Source organism: Dama dama, chromosome 5, assembly GCF_033118175.1.
Source record: "Dama dama isolate Ldn47 chromosome 5, ASM3311817v1, whole genome shotgun sequence".
NCBI classification, from domain to species: domain Eukaryota; kingdom Metazoa; phylum Chordata; class Mammalia; order Artiodactyla; family Cervidae; genus Dama; species Dama dama.
This window is the reverse complement of record NC_083685.1, coordinates 67,196,500-67,219,062: the sequence shown is the minus strand read 5'-3', so window position 1 is coordinate 67,219,062 and position 22,563 is coordinate 67,196,500. Positions and strand designations below refer to the sequence as shown.

At 36.6% G+C, this 22,563-nt stretch overlaps 1 protein-coding gene across 4 annotated transcripts in view; it reads right to left on the bottom strand.

Annotated features, from left to right (window-relative positions):
* Nucleotides 1-1,098: 1,098 nt before the first annotated feature.
* RBM46 (RNA binding motif protein 46) overlaps nucleotides 1,099-22,563 on the bottom strand; it is a 51,863-nt gene continuing 30,398 nt past the window's right edge. For 3 of the 4 annotated variants that reach the window (XM_061140916.1, XM_061140917.1, XM_061140918.1), the window contains exon 5: nucleotides 1,099-1,823. In XM_061140916.1, the coding sequence (XP_060996899.1) occupies nucleotides 1,624-1,823 (200 nt within the window). In that variant the 3' untranslated portion in view covers nucleotides 1,099-1,623. Of the gene's footprint in view, nucleotides 1,824-13,858; nucleotides 13,919-22,563 lie in introns of all 4 variants that reach the window. The other variant, XM_061140919.1, reaches the window with a different exon arrangement.

Genomic DNA, 22,563 nt, shown 5'->3' with positions numbered 1-22,563 from the left:
CACATGCATTTTACTGTTCAAGGGTCAACTGTATAATATTTTAAGTGAAAAAGTTATGTGGTAACTTATATTTGGGCCATTCCAAACATTTCTATGAAAAACTGAACTAATTTGTCTATCTTCTGGTTTGAATCAGAGTCACCTTTGTATCTCAAGGGCATTTCCATAGCAGCTGACAAAATGCTCACTGTATGTTTGCTGAAGGAGTGATATGAAGCTGTGAATCACAGAAGTTAAACTGTAAAATCAGATGTCAGAAAAAAATTAACACTACTTAAGGATAATGTCTATGCTCATTTAAATTAGAAAATCTAAGGCAACAACCTAGAGAAAGTATTAAGTATGGTCTGATGGAATGAACCTTCTTTAGAGGATGAAAACAAGGCAAATTTATTATCTCCAATAAGTTCTGCTAAAGAAAAACTTCAGTAGAAGACATACGCAGCTATTTAATATTCTACTTATCAAAACCCTATGTTCCATACAATGAGATGATTACCAAAGCTACTATCTGGGATCTAAACAGTGCAAAGATTTTTGCCTCCTATGGAAACCATCACTAGAAACTGATTACAGATGTATGCTACTAAACTATTAAACAGCCCAAATGACCTGAGTTTGTTAATTATTCAAAAGAAAGAGGGGAAAACATCACTGGGTTAATCAACAAAATATTTCTACCAGCCCCTAAGAAAGACTTTGTTAGTATTTTCTGCCTGCATTACCCTTTGCTTTGATCCCAGTGAAGACAGTGAGCCTAGGCATACCAAGCAGGGAAACTGGCTTCTAGGAAGTTAGGTCAAGACAATCACGAGAACTAAACTTTTTCCACATACTTAATAAACAAGTGAGACACACACATATTAGAAACACTGTATATTTAATGTCAAAGAATTTGAATTCAAGTACAAAAATTAAACAACACATGATTTCAACGTTAAAAAACTGTAACACTTCTTACTCAACTATACATTGAATATCAAAAAAACAGAAGTATAACTATAAAAACCTTGAATACATTAACAGCAAAGTTATAATTTATTTCTACAACAAATAATTATTAACTAAAATATTTATAGTTATTTTCAAGGACCACAATGGTAGACTGCTTTTTCTTTCGTACTGCATAAAATTTGCATCTTAATCTTTTTGCCCTTCATTTCTTTTTACATAATAGTTAGATGCTTCTGGTTATATAATTGTTCTAATCTCTGATACAAATAGTGATCCTTGGTAATCAAATCTAGTGTAACCATTGTCTTCAAGTGCTTTAATACTTGTGAAACTCTATTTAGTAAAGTTACAATGAAAAAATTTATGTAAACTTCCGGGTTCTATTGACCACTCAAGAATCAGAAGTTATTTAAAATCCCAAAAGTTTAAAACGAACAGTAGTTTGTTATACCTTTATCAAGAGAAATCACTGAGTAACTTTTTAACCGTAGCATTTTTACAAGTTTTACAACTGTAGGTTATTGATGTTTACTATGACTGATGTTTACTATGTTGAATATATAATTTTCATTTTAAAACCAAATGTACAAACCCGATTCTAAAATAAAACAGTATTTTAATGTGCATGCTTTACAAAGAAACTTCATACTCCTGTTTACAGTATTTTCTTCAGAAGAATGAGGCCTGATTGGAGATATATAGTCGCTGTCCAACATGGCTGGCATTAGCAAGAGGTATCGTTGGTGACAAGGAATAGCTTGGATAAGAGTAAGGCCTTGAAGTATAAGGAAGCACGCTGGGAGTCCCAGAAGAGAGGGTAGCACTAACAGGGGAAAGACTATTTATTGAGCTGCGACGGAAACTGTAGTCTGTAAACAAATACATAACAATTATGCTGCAAATCTTTATGGTTACAAATTTAACTCAAAGAGACAAAGCATTATAACTATAATCACAGTTTAACATAATGTTCTGAAACTTTCAAAATCCTGATAATCTTATATTGCTGGTAAAGACTATTTCAGCATTCACTGCATTGCAAATCCTGACAGTTTCATCAGTCAGTATTATGTAAACTTTCACTGACACAATGCTTCAGAGATCTTACTAGAATGCATTCTTGGATATCTATTAATTGTTTTGTGTCTTTATGATCACTGAAAAAGAGAACCTCTGATTTCTCTTACTCTATTCACAAGGAAGCTCCTTTTAAATCTGATACAGACACTAACAGGTCGGTCATCCATGAAGAAAAGATATGAAACACTGAATTCATTATTTGCTTCTTTTTTAAAATTGTGTTAGGTATCAAACCAGCAGAAACATTTACCCCTGGATTGCAAAAATTATCTAATATTTCATTACTTAAATATTAATATAAACAATTATACAACTCAACAAACCAACTTAGTATCAGAATCCTACCAGTACCATAAAACAGTAAAATGAATCTTCATAAATAAACATCAAGAAACCATTATCAACTTACAGTATTGAGAAATCCAAAAATTAAACCAAATTATTTTTTGAAAACCAGTATTTGAAATATTGCTGTTCCAAAATAAGCATTCATCTTATGTAGCTGCGATTTCCTGCTTCATTAATTATAATGTTTAGAGATGTGTGTGACCATTAAAGATCAAATCTGTAAATCCTGTACTTTCCAAAAACTCAACTATGTTCTTTAGTGTAGAGTAAGTCAAAGAGTGTGAAAATGACTATAAAATGATTTATAAAAGGTATGGTACTTCTAGGGATGGAAGAAATTAGGTCATCTAATACATAGGTCAAGTTTTTTCTACATTTTCCTGGTACTATAAATGAGGCCTAAAAATGAACATTAATCTAGTATTGTCATGGAACTTAATAGTAAGCCAACAGGAATGAGATCAACTGCAGGGAATAAGCTCAAGAAACATCAGAAAGAACCTAGTTAAGAAAAAAAATGGAAAAAATAAAAATCAGTTAAATATAAGTTTATTTTCTAACACTGTAAAAACTCTAGTTAGAATAATTTTTATAAACTTTTAATGGTACCATAAGATCAATGAAAGCAGTTTGCTACATGTCAATGTATGGCAAAACCCACTACAGTATTGTAAAGTTTAGCCTCCAACTAATAAAAATAAATGAAAAAAAATAAAATAAGAAAAAACTTAAAAAAGACAAATACCAAGCATCCAGTTAAAAATATTTTCAATATTTTGAAACTGGATAAGGAATTACTTTGATACCATTTGCTTTCCTAATATCTAGGTATTATAGAATAAACTAGCATAAATCCAGGTATTATAGAAATTTTTTTTCTTCTTTTAAAGGATCCTCTTTGCCTGAAGCGTTACAATATTGAGTATAAATAAAATAATAAATAAATAATAAATAAATAAATAAATAAAACATCAGTGTTTCTGATAATTCTAATGATTGTTTTTTAAAAAGTTCTGATTCTCTCCTCTCATTCTAAAGATTATCACACAAATACAATCAATTCCTTATTCAGTTCAGTTCAGTTTGGTCACTCAGTCATGTCTGACTCTTTGCAACCCCATGAATTGCAGCACACCAGGCCTCCCTGTCCATCACCAACTCCCAGAGTCTACCCAAACCCATGCCCATCGAGTCGGTGATGCCATCCAGCCATCTCATCCTCTGTCGTCCCCTTCTCCTCCTGCCCCTAATCCCTCCCAGCATCAGGGTCTTTTCCAATGAGTCAACTCTTCGCATGAGGTGGCCAATTCCTTATTGGCCATGCACATATAGTTCATGCTTTCAAATTTTAACAATGTCATCATAGACAACATGATTTAAAAGAACAGATCTTTAAATAGTTATACTTTGTATGTGGGGAAACACAGTTTGCAGAGAAATCACTTTCAGTTTGGGTTGCAGCCTGTTCATGGAATATGGCTAAGAGAGATTTTCAGAAGATTTCACAAAGACAACTGGCTACTAACAAGAGTGTTCATTAGGTCTGAACAACTGCATTTTTGATATACCTCTACTGTAAACCTTCAATTTAAAAACACACTAATGACCACTGTAGCCTCACACTCTGAAGGAGACTAAAATAAAAAATTAAAAGGGCACTTTGACGGCTTTATTCATAGAGGATAAATAAAGGAAAAAAAATTTCTCCCTAATATTACAAAGAATGGGAAATAAAAAGCTTCAGATGTTTACAAGCATTTCAAAAAAAATTATTTTGCAATCTAAAACTCTAGATATATTCAGAAAACATCTGGGTGTCTAGAAAATATAATACATACCAAACTTGAGATAATACCTGTGAGATAAATATAGATGAACTGTATTTCCTCTAACATATAATTTATGTATCACAGACAACAGAACTCAGAAACATCACTGATTTCTAGGAAACAACAAATTAACAAATTCCTAACATATATTTACTTGCCCACCCCTGCTTTTTCTTCCCAATGAACATCCTTAGTTCTTCAATCCCACTGTTTCTCCCTCAGACTGGGATATGGACTCCCCTCTCCCCTTCTTCTTAAGGGAATGATATAGAACCAATTTCAGAATCTGTTTTACATTGAGAATTATTCAACTGTCTTAACACTTTTTAAATTGAAGTACAATATACATTTTACATTTAAATTCAGGTACAATTTACATCGGGCTTCTCTGATAGCTCAGCTGGTAAAGAATCCACCTGCAATGTGGGAGACCTTGGTTCGATCCTGGGTTGGGAAGATCCCCTGGAGAAGGTAAAGGCTAACCACTCCAGTATTCTGGCCTGAAGAATTCCATGGACTGTTTAGTCCATGCGGTCACAAAGCAGTCAGACACGACTGAGTGACTTTCACTTTCACAACTTACATATAATAAAATGTATACATCTTATGTGTTCATTACAATGAGTATTGCTAACTATAAAAACCTATGTAAACAACACTTAAAGCAAGATATAAAACATATCCTTCAATCTAGAAGATCCCATTATCCATTTCAGAGCCCTTCTATTGGAGGCAACCACTTTCTGATTTCTAGCATTATTAGCTAGAAACATTATTAGCCTGTTCTTGAACTTTATATAAAATGAATTCTTAAGGTACTTTTTATGTCTAGATTCATTCATGTTATATCAGTAGTTTGTTCATTCTTATTGTTGAGTAGTTTTCCACTGTATGAATACACCATAATTTCTTTATCCATTTACCCGTTGATAAAAATTTGAGTTGTTTCTAACTTTGACTATTATGATTAAGCTGTTATATACATTCTTATACAAGTTCTTTGGTGAATACGTATTTTCATTTCTTTGGGGTAAGTAAGAGTAGAATTGCTAGGTGATAGGGTAGAGACAGACACTGCTAAATAGTGCATTTACAAGAGTACACTCACATCAATAAAATATGAGAGCTCCAGTTGCTCCACACCTAACATGTTATTTGCCAGAGCTTTTAATCACCGCTATTCCAGTGATGTGAAGTGATATCTCATTTTGATTTTAATTTGTATTTCCCTTATGTCTAATAAGGTGGCTCAGATGGTAAAGAATCTGCCTGCAATTCAGGAGACCCAGGTTTGATCCCTGGGTTGGGAAGATCCCCTGAAGAACAAAATGGCAACCCGCTCTAGTCTTCTTGCCTGGAGAATCCCCATGGACAGAGGAGCCTGGTGTGTTATAGTCCACGGGGTCGCAAAGAGTCACACACGACTGAGAGACTAACATTTTTACTTTCACAAAATTTCATCATAAAATTTACAGATCTCCAGATAATCAGGGTTACAGAAAACCTCACAGCCTGCTGAATGGGGGCTACATTCCTACTTGTTATGGCATCCAAGAGACTGGTGGAACACAACTAAGCTGTTTAAATTGCAAAAGTCAAGTTGCAAAGAGCTCCTGAGATGCAAAGGCTGGCTACAGGCATATTTCATGGCATGTAGCATCTGAAAAGATTCTTTGTTATGATTTATGAGGGTCCTGGTTAGGTCTTGGTTCTGACCCCAGTGATTTGCAATAAAAATGAACCCAAATGCTTGAACTAGATATTTTACTAAAATGGTCACTTACTGGTTCTTTCTTCTTACTGTTGATATTAATAAAGTTTTTTTACTAATTAAATTCTCTAAATCAAAATATTAAATAGGAATAGCTTCAGTCCTCAGAAGTCTCTACTTTAAACCACCTCTTTCACTGAAGAATATTACAAAAGATGGTTGATTTGAGTGACTTTTTCATATTCCACCCAGTTAAACAGAGAAAAGACAAGGTAAAAGTCAGGCATTCTAACTCCTAGGAAAGTACTATTTCCACCTGATCAAGCTCTTTTACTCCGATAATTTCCTCAAAACTGGGTTGAGAGAAAGTGTTTCAAAAGGGGTTTGGGGGCAGGGTGAGAGAAAGGGAGTGCTGAAGCTCCCCTAGTGGCTCATGTGGTAGAATCTGCCCGCAATGTGGCAGGACCCAGGTTTGATCCTGGGTGAGGTGAGAAGATTCCCTCATGGAGGGAATGGCCACCAACTCCAGTATTCTTGCATGGAGAATTTTACTGACCAGAGGAACCTAGTGGACTATAGGCATGGGGTCACAAAGAGTCAGACATGACTGAGTGGCTAACACTAAGCTACCTGGCTTCTGCTTGCACCTACCCCCACCCTCATTTTGTACTTCAACACACAGCTCTGCATTCCCTTGCTTTAAATGCTAAACTTTAAGCAATATTTAAGGAAAAGGCCCTTTTGTACAAAAAAAATGTGTGAGTAACTTGCTCTAATATAATGCTTTATTAGAGATACCATTTTAATCAAATCCTCTAAAAGTCCATATTTATATGCTGAATGAAAACATTTTTACAGAATAAATGTGACTTATAGGCTTAACTTTAAGTGGGCTCTTAATTCCAGAAGATTCTGAGGCTGTGTCTGGAGTGGGCAGGATCGTAATAGCCACAGTGCCACATGTGGCCAGGGAGCGAGTGCAGAGCCTGCTTGCCAGGCCCACCTCTGCAGTGAGCATAATGTGGTCTCCTACCCTTCTCTGTCCAGCATGAGAGACAAATGCCACCAATGCGTTTCTCAGTGAAAACTGAGACATAGGTATACTGGTTTATTCTATTTGTGTCTTGCTTTTCTAACTCTCTTACACGTCTTGATGGAACATCACAGAACGCTAGCTGGTTTTGTTTCATACAAAGGAGAAAGCCTTAATAGAGACTTTAAAGTGAGTTCCAAGAACGTATCCTCTCATATTAATCTTTTTCTTTTAGTTTCTAACCAGACACCCTTTAAATTAATTTTCCATTAGAAAGTAAATTCCTCATAAATGGTTTTTTTCCTTCTCCTTGTTAGCTCTGTGAATTCTACCTTGATATCCACCTCCTCTTTTTGATGTACCTTTTTAAAGTGTAAGATTCAGTGATTTTTTTGTACATGCACAAAGTTATGCAACCAAACACCACTATCCAGAACATTTTCAAGACCCTCAACAGAAACTCTGTATGTACCTATTAACAGTCACTCCCCATTCCATCTCCTCCAGCCCCAGCAACCACTCACTTTTCTGTTTCTACAGATTTGCCTATTATAGATTTTTCATATAAATGAAATTACATAATTAAGGTGGTCTTTCTTAACTGACTTAGCATGATTTTAAGGTTCATCCATGTAGTATGTATCAGAATTTTTTATAGCCATTGTATAGAGATAATGCATTTTGTTTATCCAAATTGTTTATCAATTTGTTTATCAATGGACATTCACCTTTTGGTTGTTAGGAATAATGCTGTTAAAGAATAAGTGCACAAAATTTTGTGTGAACATATGTCTTCAATTCTCTAGAGTGAATAACTAAGAATGGAATTACTGGGTCATATGGTAAACTCTATGTTTAACTTTCTGAGGTATTGCCAATGATTTCCAAGAAACTATATACCATTTTAACACTCCCAACAGCAATGTGAAGCACCCAATGTTTTGACCTATGAAAAACATTTCCACCTTTAACATGTATTTCAAGCATTTCTTTAGATTTCTATGAGTTCTCTGTCAAAATTTTGAAAAAATTTCATTTTACCATTTTTATTTCAATTTCTAATATTCTAATAGCCATAACTATAGTAAATCAATAACTTTCTTTTACTGAACCACTGAATTTCATCTTTAAAATAGTTTTTTGTAACAATACTATACATATCTAGAATATTTTTAAAAGGCTGGGTTCAAACATAGACATTAAAATCATGTATGCTAGAAAACCATTAACACTTATCATTCATTATGCTGTATTTCTATCCTAGTACAGAAGACCAATAGCTAACTGTAGAGCAGAGGAGAGCATTTCCAGAATTGGTAATTATTAAGCAACTATAACCTATGAAATACTTAAAACTCATTAACTAAATTTTTATGTGATATTTTTGACTGGACTACATTAGGAGTATCAAATTTACTGGTATTTTTACCTCATTTACTTTCCCTACTTCAAGTAAATTCTTTAAAAGTATTTTTACTTCCTACTTAATTTTTCCTATCAGGTGAAGCGTATACATGCAATGACCAGTGTGTTTCTCTAAGACTAGGCCCACAGGGTAACTGAGGTCAGTATTTCTGTTTTAACATGGTTTATAGGAGGGTTTGAAGATGATAGTCTTAGAAACAGGTGGCTGGGTAAGAAAGTTACTGTCTATAACTGTTTCCTTATAAGCTTCTAGTTAATTAGTTCTCTGATTTTAGTAGATGATTATATTTCTCAGATGCAATTTTGAGGGAAAATTATTTACTGCTGTTTTTAATTAATTTTGAAAATTATTGTAATTCCCATATAATTTTGAAGATTTGGGTTTAAAATCCTTACTCTAAAAACTCTGATATATCATAAACATTTTGTCAATTATCTGTATTATCATTAAGAAATCACAGCTGTTTCATTCTAAATCGAAACCCCAAAACAAAGGTTTGAAATCCTCAAAAATGCAAACTAATATCACTACAGTGAAAGCAATCAGTTTCAGTACCTGCCTGGGAAAGAGGACCCAGAAGAAGAAATGAATTATAGCAAAGGTGACGGAAATCTTCATTTTCTTGATTTCACAGATTTATAAAGCAAAACTGACCAAAGCGTACACTTTAAATATGAGCATTTTATTGTATTTTAATTATACCTCAAAAAAGTTATAAAGAAATCCCAAACATTTCTCTGGGTTAGTTTAAAAGTTTCCCAAACTACATCCCACACAATTCTTGTTGAAACAAGAATCCCTTAGGCCAGAAAACATCTTAGGAAAATTTTAGGAAAGATGGATCTAACAGCTAAACAAATTGTACTGTAGTTATTCAGGATGCTAATTGCAACGCATTACAACTTCCAAGGGGAATATATATAGTTCATGGTTCTTCCCAAACTTGACCACAGAAACAGCTATTTCACTGAACAACTGTGCAAATCAGTATAGGAAGAACCTTTAATAAGATTACTATATAATGGGAAAACATTAAAAACAAATCAGAAAAATTCTTAAAATATGTTAAATACAGCTATTATAAACTCAAATGTCTTCAGAGGCCAAGATGTAACAAACAAAACAGCTCAAAAAGGACCAAATGTAAAGTAAGAGGTGTCCAGCTATTTGTACTCAAGTGAAACCTAGCTGCTTTCCCGTCAAAAAACTGAAGAGACCAAACAAATTCTTTCTAGAACTTCTAGTATGCTACCTTTGTATTAAGAGATTTAATTATGTCAAATTCCTTTTAATGCTAGTTTATACACCACTTGGAAAAAGAAGAATAAAAGAGCAGCCTATGAAAGGGAAAATTATGATTTGAGTAATAGCAAACAGGGTTCCTAGGTGGCGCTAGTGGTAAAGAACTCACTTGTCAATGCAGGAGACTTAAGACAAAGAGTTTGATCCCTAGGTCAGGAAGACTCCCTGGAGGAGGGCAGGGCAACCCCCCAGTATTCCTGTCTGAATCCAAGGTCCAGAGGAGCCTGGCAGGCTACAGTCCATAAGGTCACAGAGTCAGACATGACTGAAGCGACACCACACATACAAAACTAGGCTTCAGTGTAGCTTAAAATTTGTAGCTGGCTACAAAAACCGTCTGAGCCAAGGTAAAGATACAGCTCTAGGAAAGACAGCAACTCTTCTCAAGTTTCATTTCCATCAGTAAATTTAGTCCTTATAATTTAAAATTTGAACAAAAAAAAAATTGTAGGGAAGGCAGTTCTGAGAACAGCATCTCATATTTAGAAATTTTAACTAAGATTAAGATCTGTACAAATAAAAGTTTTAAGTTTCAAACTTAAATATATTGCTTGTATCTGAAGTATGTTGTTCTATTCAGTTGCTAAATCATGTCCTACCCCCATGGACTGTAGCACACTGGGTTCCTCTGTCCTTCACTTTCTCCCAGAGTTTGCTCAAACTCATGTCTATTTAGTCGGTGAGCCTATCTAAATATCTCATCCTCTGCTGCACCCTTCTCCTTTTTCCCCTTTCTCCTTCTGCCTTCAATCTTTCCCAGAATCAAGCTCTTTTCCAGTGAGTCAGATCTTTGCATCAGGGGGTCAAAGTATTACAGCTTTAGCACCAGCATCAGTCCTTCCACTGAATGATCAGGGTTGATTTCTTTAGGATGGACTGGTTGGATCTCCTTGCTGTCCAAGGGACTCTCAAGAGTCTTCTCCTGCATCATAATTCAAAAGCATCAATTCTTAGTGCTCAACCTTCTTTACAGTCCAACTCTCATATCCATAGGTGACTACTGGAGAAACAGTAGCTCTGACCATACAGACCTTGTTGGCAAAGTGATGTCTTCTTTTTAATACACCGTCTAGAGGCTTCCCTGATAGCTCAGTTGGTAAAGAATCCGCCTGCAATGCAAGAGACCCCAGTTCGATTCCTGGGTTGGGAAGATCTGCTAGAGAAGGGGCAGGCTACCCAATCCAGTGTTCTTGGGCTTCCCTTGTGGTTCAGCTGGTAACGAATTCACTTGCTTGAGGGAGACCTGGGATCTTCCCTGGGTCAGAAGATCCTCTGGATAAGGGAAACACTACTGACTCCAGTATTCTGGACTGGAGAATGCCGTGGATGTGCACAGTCTATGGGGTCACAAGGAGTTGGACATGATTGAGCGGCTTTCACCTTCACTTAGGTTTCTCATAGCTTTCCTCCCAAGGAGCAAGCATCTTTTAACTTCAAGGCTGCAGTCACTGTCCACAGATAATTTTGGAGCCCAAGAAAAGAAAATCTGCAACTGCTTCCACTTTTTCACCAACTATTTCCCATGAAGTGATGGGATCAGATGTTGTGACCTTAGTTTTTTTAATGTTGAGTTAAGCCGGCTTTTTCATTCTCCTCTATCATCCTTATCAAGAGGCTCTTTAGATTCTCTTCACTTTCTGTCATAAGAGTGGTATCATTCAAATATCTGAGTTCTTAATATTTCTCCTGGCAATCTTGATTCCAGCTTGTGATTCATCCAGCCTGGAATTTCACATGGCATACTCTGCATATAAGTTAAATAAGCAAGGTGACAATATACAGCACTCCCATACTCCTTTTCCAATTTTGAACCAGTCAGTTGTACCACATTTGGGTCTAACTGTTATTTCATGACCTGCACACAGGTTTCTCATTTCTCAGGAGACAGGTGAGGTGGTCTGGTATTCCCATCTCCTGAAGAACCTTTCAGTTTGTTGTGATCCATACAGTGAAAAGCTTTAGACATAGTCAATGAAGCAGAAGCAGATGTTTTTCTGGAACTCCTTTGCTTTTTCTACAATACAATGAATGCTGGCAATTAAATCTCTGGTTCCTCTGCCTTTTCTAAATGGCATCTGGAAGTTGCACATCTGGTCTGTACATCTAGAAGTTTTCAATTCACATACTACTGAAGTCTAGCCTGAAGAATTTTGAGCATTATCTTGCTAGTATGTGAAATGAGTGCAATCCTATGGTAGTTTGAACATTCTTTGGCATTGTCCTTCTTTGGGATTGGAATGAAAACTGATCTTTTCCACTTCTGTGGCCACTGCTAAGTTTTCCAAATTTGCTGGCATATTGAGTGCAGTACTTTAACAACATCATCTTTTAGGATTTGAAATAGCTCATCTGGAATTCCATCATCTCCACTAGCTTTGCTCATAGTAATGCTTCATAAAGCCCACTTGAATTCACACTCCAGGATGTCTGGCTCTGGGTGAATGACTATAGTATCATGGTTTCTGGGTCATTAAGACCTTTCTTGTATAGTTTGTCTGTATATTCTTGATACCTATTCTGAATCTTTTCTGCTTCTATTAGGTCCTTACTTTTTCTTTCCTTTATCGTGACCATCCTTGCATAAAATGTTCCCTTAATATAACCTCCAATTTTCTTAAAGAGATTTTTCTATTGTTTTCCTCTATCTCTTTGCATTGATCATTTAAGAAGGCCTTTTTATCTATCCTTCCTGTTTTCTGGAACTCTATATTAAAATTGGGTATATCTTTCCCGTTCTCCCTTGCCTTTTGCTTCTCTTCTTTCTTCACCTATTTGTAAAGCCTCCTCACTTTGCCTTCTTGCATTTTTTTTCTGAGATGACTTTGGTAACCGCCTCCTGTACAATGTTTTAAACTTCTGTCCATAGTTCTTCAGGCACTCGGTCTACCAGATCTAATCCCTTGACTCTTTTTGTCACTTCCACTGTATTAATCATAATGGATATGACTTAAGTCATACCTGAATGATTTAGTGGTTTTCCCTACTTTCTTCAATTTACGTCTGTTATTTTGCAATAAGGAACTCATGATCTGAGCCACAGTCAGCTCCAGATCTTGTTTTGTATAGTGCATCTCCATTTTCAGCTGCAAAGAATATAATCAATTTGACTTTAGTATTGACCATCTGGTCAAAACTGTTAAGCCTTTGCCCTGCTTCATTTTGTACTCCAAGGCTAAATTTGCCTTGCTATTCCAGGTATTGCTTGACTTCCTACTTTTGCATTCCAATGCAAAAGTGTGATTCTTTCATGGATCATGGCCTTGTCATGGCAAAGGAGCTTGTGTAACTTAATGAAGCTATGAGCCATGCCATGCAGGGCCACTCCAGTTGATTGGATCATAGTGAAGAATTCTGCAAAATGCAGTCTAGCAGGGGAACAGACGGTATACCACTCCAGTATTCTTGCCGCAAGAACCCCATGAACAGTAGCTGAAGTATGAGTTATAGTTAATGTTTATTGAGCATTTACTAAGTACAAAAGTAACTACACAAGATCAGCAGTATTTAATCCTTACAGTAGCCTTACAAGGTAAGTACTACTAATTTTCTCTTTAACATGGAGGAAACTGAGGTACAGAAAGGTAAAAAACTTACTCAAGAACATATGGATTACTTCCCAGTGAACTACAACATTTTTTTTGCCTCTATATGTAAAAATGAATTTAGATACTAACAATCTTTACTCAAACTCTAAACTACCTTTAATTTCCAACTAAACTTATCCTCCTCAGTACCACACTGAAAAAAACTAAGTGAATCCTAATAAATATAACTTTTATGCTAAACTGTATCAATAATAATTTTGGTTTAATAAATCTGAAAAAATCAGACTTCCATTGTCAAGTTAGTCTGAGAAATCTGGGGTAATCTACTTATGATATGCTTGTTTCAACTACATCTATGTTAAAATACTGTTTGTCATCTTAGTGCTTTACAATGTACACACTAGCCTGTTTAAAGTGTTGAGAAGTCCTAAAATATGGAAACCAGGTTAACTTTTTAAAACTTTCTGTAATGTGTCTATAATCAACAAAGCTATAATCATCAAAAATTGTCACAAGGTTTCACTGGACAGTTTTAAATAATTCTTCTTAAAACTGTAAGAAGAATAATTTATAACTAGCTTTCTGAAAACTAAATATATCACTTAATATTCCTAAGAGGCTTTTTCTTACCTGCTTATTTTCTCCAAATTCTTCTACATAGGTCCAGGCTGAAGAGACTGTGTTCCCTGTCTGTAAGCAGTGAAGACAGAAAAGAATTGAGTCTTTAGATTGATGTTATCCCTATCTTGGAAGTGATAGAATCCTTGATAACTTCAGTTAAAATTATCTGATCAGTAAATATGAAAATAAATTTAGAGGAAAAGAAACAAGTGATAGTTATTTCTGAAGTTCTGCAAAGATGAACAAAGAGCAGTATTTTGCTTTTGGAATGAAAATTGTGATTTAATACATTAACAGAATTAACATATCTTTCTATACAAATTAAGACCTTATCAGCTGGTTTTTCCAAGAAGTACTACTCTACCAATAAAATAAGAAAAATATTTTAAAAACAAATGAGACTGCCTGATTTTTGATAAGTGGATAGCCAAAGAACCTAATTTGAAAAATATCAATATCCTTTCCCTCTGTGTTAAAAAGAAATAAGTAGCCAAAATAATACTAACCTTAAAAAATATTTGACTTATTAACAGCTAAACTTGATCTACTTGAAGCCTAACTTAGCTATATACAGTATAACTTTGAATGTCCATCCCTTTTGGTGCATCTCCATATTTAAGTATGAACAAGCAAAAACTGTTTGATCCACATAAAACTATAGACTTTTAAATACTGATCTTACACATAACGCAGCAGAAAAATTCACCATATTTTCTGATTTTTATGTAATAAATTAGGTATTTAGTCAACCTTTCCCAGTGAGAACTAAATACCCAGACATTTATTAAAAGAAAAGCTAACTATCTGAAAGCACTGAGAATGGTCAAGACTGAAGAACTGTGGGACTGTGATTTTAGACAAGAAGAAACTCAAAGTGGTATACACATCTTCCAGAGGTGTCTTTTGCCTACAAAGACTGGCAGGTTCTAAAGAGGGATCTGAAAGACAAAGGAAGATGGCAAGATACAGACAAGTTTCTGAGGATATGAGGGCAGAAACTGGAATTGAGGAGCACGTCTAAAACCCTGAATAAAACTGAACTAGAAGTAGACCAATTTTAACTTAATTTAGATGACTAAATTAAAATTTCCTCAATAGCTGACAAGATTAAGACAATCTGGGGTTGCCAGTCCTATGGTCACCTTTTTAAAACAAGCATATTACCTTTCCGATCACCACCATGTTTTTCATATATAACACCTGGCATTCAATTGAAAAGAACCAATCATATAAAAAGATAAAATAATGTGACCTAAAATCACAAGAAACAGAAGTCAAGAGTAACAGAGCTATAGGAAATGTAGACAAACTTTTCAGAAATAGACATCAGAATAATTATGACTGCTATCCTCAAGGAAATAAAAAACAAGACTGAAAATTTTGGAAGAAAAATATAAATCACAACAAAAAAATCAAATGAAATTTCAGAACTTAGAAATTCAAATAATTACTTTATCATGTTAGACACAGATGAAAAAGGAATTCATGAGCCAAAAGAAAAGCCTGAAGAAAATATATAGGAAATTAGTATACAAAAGAATGAAAAAGTATAGAAAGAACACAGTAGATAAACGGGATACAGTAAAATGGTCCAACAATTCATAACTGAAGTACCATATAGAAAAATAGAGAAAATGGGACAAAAGTAGTATAAGAAAACAGAATAACTTAAAACTTTCTAAAACAAGTGAAAAACAATGATCCAGATTAGAAGTGGTGAAAATTCCAATTAAGACAAAAACTGAGAAAAAACTGAGAAAAGTAGTACATAGTACTACTTCTGAAAATCACAGGAGAAACAGAAAATATTAAAAGCAGCCAGAGGAGTTTATAATAAAGGAGTAATGGAGGCAGTCGCAAGATGGCCAAAGAATAGGACGGGAAGACCACTGTCTTTCCTACAAATTCATCAAAAGATCATTTGAATGCTGAGCAACTTCCACAAAACAACTTCTGAATGCTGGTGGAGGACACCAGGCACTCAGAAAGGCAGCCCATTCTCTTTGAAAGGAGGTAGGACAAAATATAAAAGATAAAAAGAGAGACAAAAGAGTTAGGGACGGAGACCCGACCTGGAGAGGGAGTCGTGAAGGAGGAGAGGGAGTCGTGAAGGAGGAGAAGTTTCCAAGCAGTAGGAAACCCTCTCACAGGCGGGTCTGTGGGGAGTTTTGGAATCTCAGAGGGCAACCCAGAGGGGGTAAAAAAAAAAAACCCGCACAGAATAGGTGCCTAACCGCAACTGCCAACGGAGAAGCAGCCCAGACGCTCCTATCTACCACTAGCAAGTGGGGGGGCTGGACAGGGAGGCCGGGGCAGCATCATCGGTCCTTAGGGTAAGGACCAGACCTGAATGACAATCTGAGAAAGCTAATGTGAGACAGCAACCCAAACTGTGGGATCTCTAGAGAGGAAAAGTAAAAAAGAGAGAGAACTTTCCCACGGAAGGCTCTAACACGCAGCCTGGCCCGCTCACACAACAAAGGACTGAGAATACCAAAGGAGAGAGCCAGCTGCATACAGCCCTCCCCACCCCTGCCGCTCCCCCGCCAGGGCAGAGAAACAGGCATGTGAGAGCCACAGCCAGAAGGCAGGGGGCTGCTCCAATCTCGGCCCCAGAGACGGCACCCTCCACCAGCCCGCGAGCAGGCCCCCAGCTGCTCACCACGTCTACCTGGGATCCTGCACGGCTGACACCTGCCAGGAGGTCGCAGCCTGAGATCACTCCCCAGAGGAGATGCACAGCTGAGATGGCGCTCCTGTGGCACAGTAGGGAACCCGAGCGGCTGGAACCAGGGAGGTGACAGGATGCACAGCCCACCTGGGACAGCGCGCTAGCCAAGCACCTGGTCGCCTGACCTGCTCAGACCTGAAGGGCACAAAACAGATACCCAACCAAGTCTGTGCCCTTGTGGACTTCCCGAGAACCTGAGTGGCTTGGCCCTGGGAAGTGCATGAAAGGCAGGGCCTGCTTTGGATAGTGCCCTGCAGAGCACCCTGGAGCCTGAGCAGTGTAGACCCAGAAAGCACATGCCTCTGTGAGCGGGGGCAAACCCAGTGTGGTCCATATCCTGCGGGCACCCCCCACACATGCCAGCAATATTTGTCTGCAGTGTTTCTCCCTCCCCACAACAGAACTGAGCAAGTTAGCCTCAATAAGTGACCACATTTGCCCCCTTGTGCCAGGGCAGAAATGAGAAGAGACTTGCAAACAGAGAAAGGCAAAATGAACAAATAAGAGAGAACTGCTCTGGAAGTGACAGGTGCAATATATTAAAATCCTGTAGTTAACACCGACTAAGCATTGGAGGGTACCTATAGACCTTGAGAACAAGTACAAGCTGGAACAAGGAACTATCTAAAACTGAATTGACCCTACACTGCCCACAACAGCTCCAGAGAAATTCCTAGATATATTTTTACTATTATCACTTTTTAATTTTTTTTAAAAAAATTAGTTCTTTATTACTCCTTTAATTTTCATATAACCTTGCAAAAAAGACCCTATTTTTAAAGCAAATTTCATATATACATTTTTTTTTTCATTTTTGTGATTGATTTTGTTTCGTATTTTTAATATTGTATTTTTGAGAGTCTAACCTCTACTCTAGATTTTTGATCTTTGCTTTTGAGTATTTGTTACCAATTTTGTACCTTTAAGAATCTAATCTTCAGTATCCATTTCCACGCAGGGGTGTGACTACTGGCTTGATTGCTCTCTCCCCTTTTGAGTCTCCCTTTTCTCCCCCAGGTCACTTCTATCTCCTCCCTCCCCCTTCTCTTCTCTTCTCTACGTAACTCTGTGAATCTCTGGGTGTTCTGGAGTATCGAGAACACTTAGGGAACTGATTTCTGGCTAGATGGGTCTCTTCCCTTTTGACTCCCCCTCTTCTCCTCCTGGTCACCTCTATCTCCCTCCTCCCTCTTCTCTTCTCTATGTAACTCTGTGAATCTCTGGGTGTTCCAGACTGTGGAAAACACATATGGAATTGATTACTGGCTAGCTAGCTCTCTCCCCTTTTGATTCCCCCTCTTCTCCTCCTGGTCACCTCTATCTCCCTCTTCCCTCTTCTCTTCTCCATGTAACTGTGTGTACCTCTCTGGGTGTCCCTCACTGTGGAGAAACTTTTCATCATTAACCTAAATGTTTTATCATCTGTGCTGTATGGATGGAGAAGTCTTGAGGCTACTGTAAGAATAAGACTGAAAGCCAGAGGCAGGAGGCTTAACTCCAAAACTTGAGAACATCAGAGAACTCCTGATTCCAGGGAACACTAGTAGACAGCTCATCCAAAAGCCTCCATACCTACCCTGAAACCAAACTCCATCTAAGAGCCAACAAGTTCCAGAGCAAGACATACCAAGCTAATTCTCCAGCAAAGCAGGAACACAGCGATGAGCACTAAAAGACAGGCTGCCCAAACCCATACCAAACCCACTGACACCCCAAAACTCACTACTGGACACTTCACTGCACTCCAGAGAGAAGAGATCCAGCTCCACCCACCAGAACACAGATGCAAGCTCCCCTAACCAGGAAACCTTGACAAGCCACTCGTCCAAACCCACCCACAAGGAGGAACCTCCACAATACAGAGGAACCAAAAACTTCCAACCTACAGAAAGGGAACCCTAAGCACAGCAATCTAAACAAAATGAAAAGGCAGAGAAATATTCAGCAGGTGAGGAACACAATAAATGCCCACCAAACCAAACAAAAGAGGAGGAGATAGGGAGTCTACCAGAAAAAGAATTCAGAATAATGATAGTAAAGATGATTCAAAATCTTGAAAACAAAATGAAATTACAGATAAATAGATGAGAGACAAAGCTTGAGAAGACACAAGAAATGTTTAACAAGGACCTAGAAGAAATAAAGAAGAGTCAATCAATAATGAATAATGCAATAATTGAGATCAAAAGCACTCTGGAGGGAACCAACAGTAGAATAACTGAGGTAGAAGACAGGACAAGTGAGGTGAAAGACAGAATGGTGGAAATAAATGAAGCAGAGAGGAAAAAAGAATAAAAAGAAATGAGGACAGCCTCAGAGATCTCTGGGACAATGTTAAACCCATCAACATTTGAATCGTAGGAGTCCCAGAAGAAGAAGACAAAAATAAAGGGCATGAGAAAATACTCGAGGAGATAATAGCTGAAAACTTCCCTAAAATGGGGAAGGAAATAATCACCCAAATCCAAGAAACCCAGAGAGTCCCAAATAGTATGAACCCAAGGCGAAACACCCTAAGACGCATATTAATCAAACTAACAAAGATCAAACACAAAGAGCAAATATTAAAAGCAGCAAGGGAAAAGCAACATATAACACACAAGGGGATTCCCATAAGGATAACAGCTGATCTTTCAATAGAAACTCTTCAGGCCAGAAGGGAATGGCAGGACATACTTAAAGTAATGAAAGAGAAAAACCTACAACCCAGATTAATGTACCCAGCAAGGATCTCATTCAGATATGAAGGAGAATTCAAAAGCTTTACAGACAAGCAAAAGCTGAGAGAATTCAGCACCACCAAACCAGCTCTTCAACAAATGCTAAAGGATCTTCTCTAGACAGGAAACACAGAAAGGGTGTATAAATGCGAACCCAAAACAACCAAAGCAAATGGCAACGGGACCATACTTATCAATAACTACCTTAATGTAAATGTGTTGAAGGCCCCAACCAAAAGACAAAGACTGGCTGAATGGATACAAAAACAAGACACCTATATATGCTGTCTACAAGAGACCCACCTCAAAACAAGGGACACATACAGACTGAAAATGAAGGGCTGGAAAAAAATAACTCATGCAACAGAGACCAAAAGAAAGCAGGAGTAGCAATACTCGTATCAGATAAAATAGACTTTAAAATAAAGGCAGCGAAGAGAGACAAAGAAGGCCACTACATAATGATCAAAGGATCAATCCAGGAAGAAGATATAACAATTATAAATATATATGCACCCAACATAGGAGCACTGCAATATGTAAGACAAATGCTAACAAATACGAAAGGGGAAATTAACAGTAACACAATAATAGTGGGAGACTTTAATACCCCACTCACAACTATGGATAGATCAATCAAAGAGAAAATTAGCAAGGAAACACAAACTTTAAATAGTATAATGGACCAGTCAGACTTAATTGATATCTATAGGACATTTCACCCTAAAAAAATGAATTTCATCTTTTTCTCAAGTGCACACAGAACATTCTCTAGGACCGATCACATCCTGGGCCATAAATCTAGCCTTAGTAAACTCAAAAATACTGAAAACATTTCAAGCATCTTTTCTGACCACAATGTGGTAAGATTAGATGTCAACTACAGGGAAAAAACTATTGAAAATACAAACACATGGAGGCTAAATAACATGCTTCTGAGTAACCAACTAATCATGGAAGAAATCAAAAAGGAATTCAGCATATACATAGAAACAAATGAAAACACGACAACCCAAAACCTATCGGATTCAGTGAAAGCAGTGCTAAGGAGAAGGTTCATAGCATTACAAGCTTACCTCAAGAAACAAGAGAAAAGTCAATTAAATAACTTAACTTTACACCTAAAGCAACTAGAAAAAGATGAATGAAGAACCCCAGGGTTAGTAGAAGGAAAGAAATCACAAAAATTAGGGCAGAAATAAATGAAAAAGAAACAAAGGAGGCTACAGCAAAAATGCTGGTTCTTTGTGAAGATAAAATAGACAAACCATTAGCCAGACTTATCAAGAAAAAAAGGGAGACTCAAATTAACAAAACTACAGATGAAAATGGAGAAATCACAAGACAACACAGACATACAAAGGACCACAAGAGACTACTATCAGTAACTATATGCCAATAAAATGGATGACTTGGAAGAAACAGACAAATTCTTAGAAAAGTATAAACCAAAATTTGAACCAGGAAGAAGCTAAAAATCTTAACAGACCCATCACAAGCATGGAAATAGAAACTGTAATCAAAAATCTTCCAACAAACAAAAGCCCAGGACCAGATGGCTTCACTGGTGAATTCTACCAAAAATTTAGAGAAGAGCTAACACCTATCCTACTCAAACTCTTCCAGAAAATTGCAGAGGAAGGTAAACTCCCAAAGTCATTCTCTAAGGTTACCATCACACTAATGCCAAAACCAGACAAAGACACCACAAAAAAAGAAAACTATAGGCCAATATCACTGATGAACATAGATGCAAAAATCCTCACCATAATGCTAGCAAAGAGTCCAACAACATATTAAAAAGATCACACATCATGACCAAGTGGGCTTTATCCCAGGGATTCAAGGATTATTCAATATTCATAAGTCAATCAATGTAATGCTGTTAAGTCGCCTCAGTCGTGTCCGACTATGTGCGACCCCAGAGATGGCAGCCCACCAAGCTCCCCCGTCCCTGGGATTCTCCAGGCAAGAACACTGGAGTGGGTTGCCATTTCCTTCTCCAAGTCAATGTAATACACATTAAAAAATTGAAGGATAAAAACCATATGATTATTTCAATAGATGCAGAGAAAGCCTTTGACAAAATTCAACACCCATTTATGATAAAAAAAAAAAAACCTCTCCAGAAAGCAGACATAGAAATAACATACCTCAACATAATAAAAGCCATATATGTTTATTACACAGCAAACATTATCCACAATGGTGAAAAATTGAAAGCATTTCCCCTAAAGTCAGGAATAAGACAAGTAGTCACCACTACTATTCAACACAGTTTTGGAAGTTTTAGCCACAGCAATCAGAGAAGAAAAAGAAATAAAAGGAATCCAGATTTGAAAAGAAGAAGTCACTCTCTCACTGTTTGCAGATGACATGATCCTCTACATAGAAAACCCTAGAGACACCACCAAAAAATTACTAGAGCTAATCAATAAATATGGGAAAGTTGAAGGATATAAAATTAATACACAGAAATCCATTGCATTCCTATACACTAACAATGAGAAAACTGAAAGAGAAATTAAGGAAACCATCCCATTCACCATTGTAATGAAAAGAAGAAAATAGTTAGGAATACATCTACCTAAATAAACAAAAAATGTATATATAGAAAACTATAAAACACTGATGAAAGAAATCAAAGATGACATAAATAGATAAAGAAATATACCATGTTCATGGATCAGAAGAATCAATATAGTGAAAATGAGTATACTACCCAAAGTAATCTATAGATTCAATGCAATCTCTATGAAGCTGCCAACAGCACTTTTCAGAGAACTAGAACAAATAATTTCATAATTTGAATGGAAATACAAAAAACCTTAAATAGCCAAAGCAATCTTTAGAGAGAAGAATGTAACTGGAGGAATCAACCTTCCTGATTTCTGACTATACTACAAAGCTACAGTCATCAAGGCAGTATGATACTGGCACAAAGACAGATATATAGATCAATGGAACAAAATAGAAAGCCCAGAGATAAATCCACACACCTATGGACACCTTATCTTTGACAAAGGAGGCAAAAATATATAATGGAGAAAAGACAATCTCTTTAACAAGTAAGTGATGCTGGGAAAACTGGTTAACTATGTGTAAAAGAATGAAACTGGAACACTTTCTAACACCATACATAAAAATAAACTCAAATGGATTAAAAATCTAAATGTAAGACCAGAAACTATAAAACTGCTAGTGGAAAACACAGGCATAACACACTCTGACATAAATCACAGCAAGATCCTCTATGACCCACC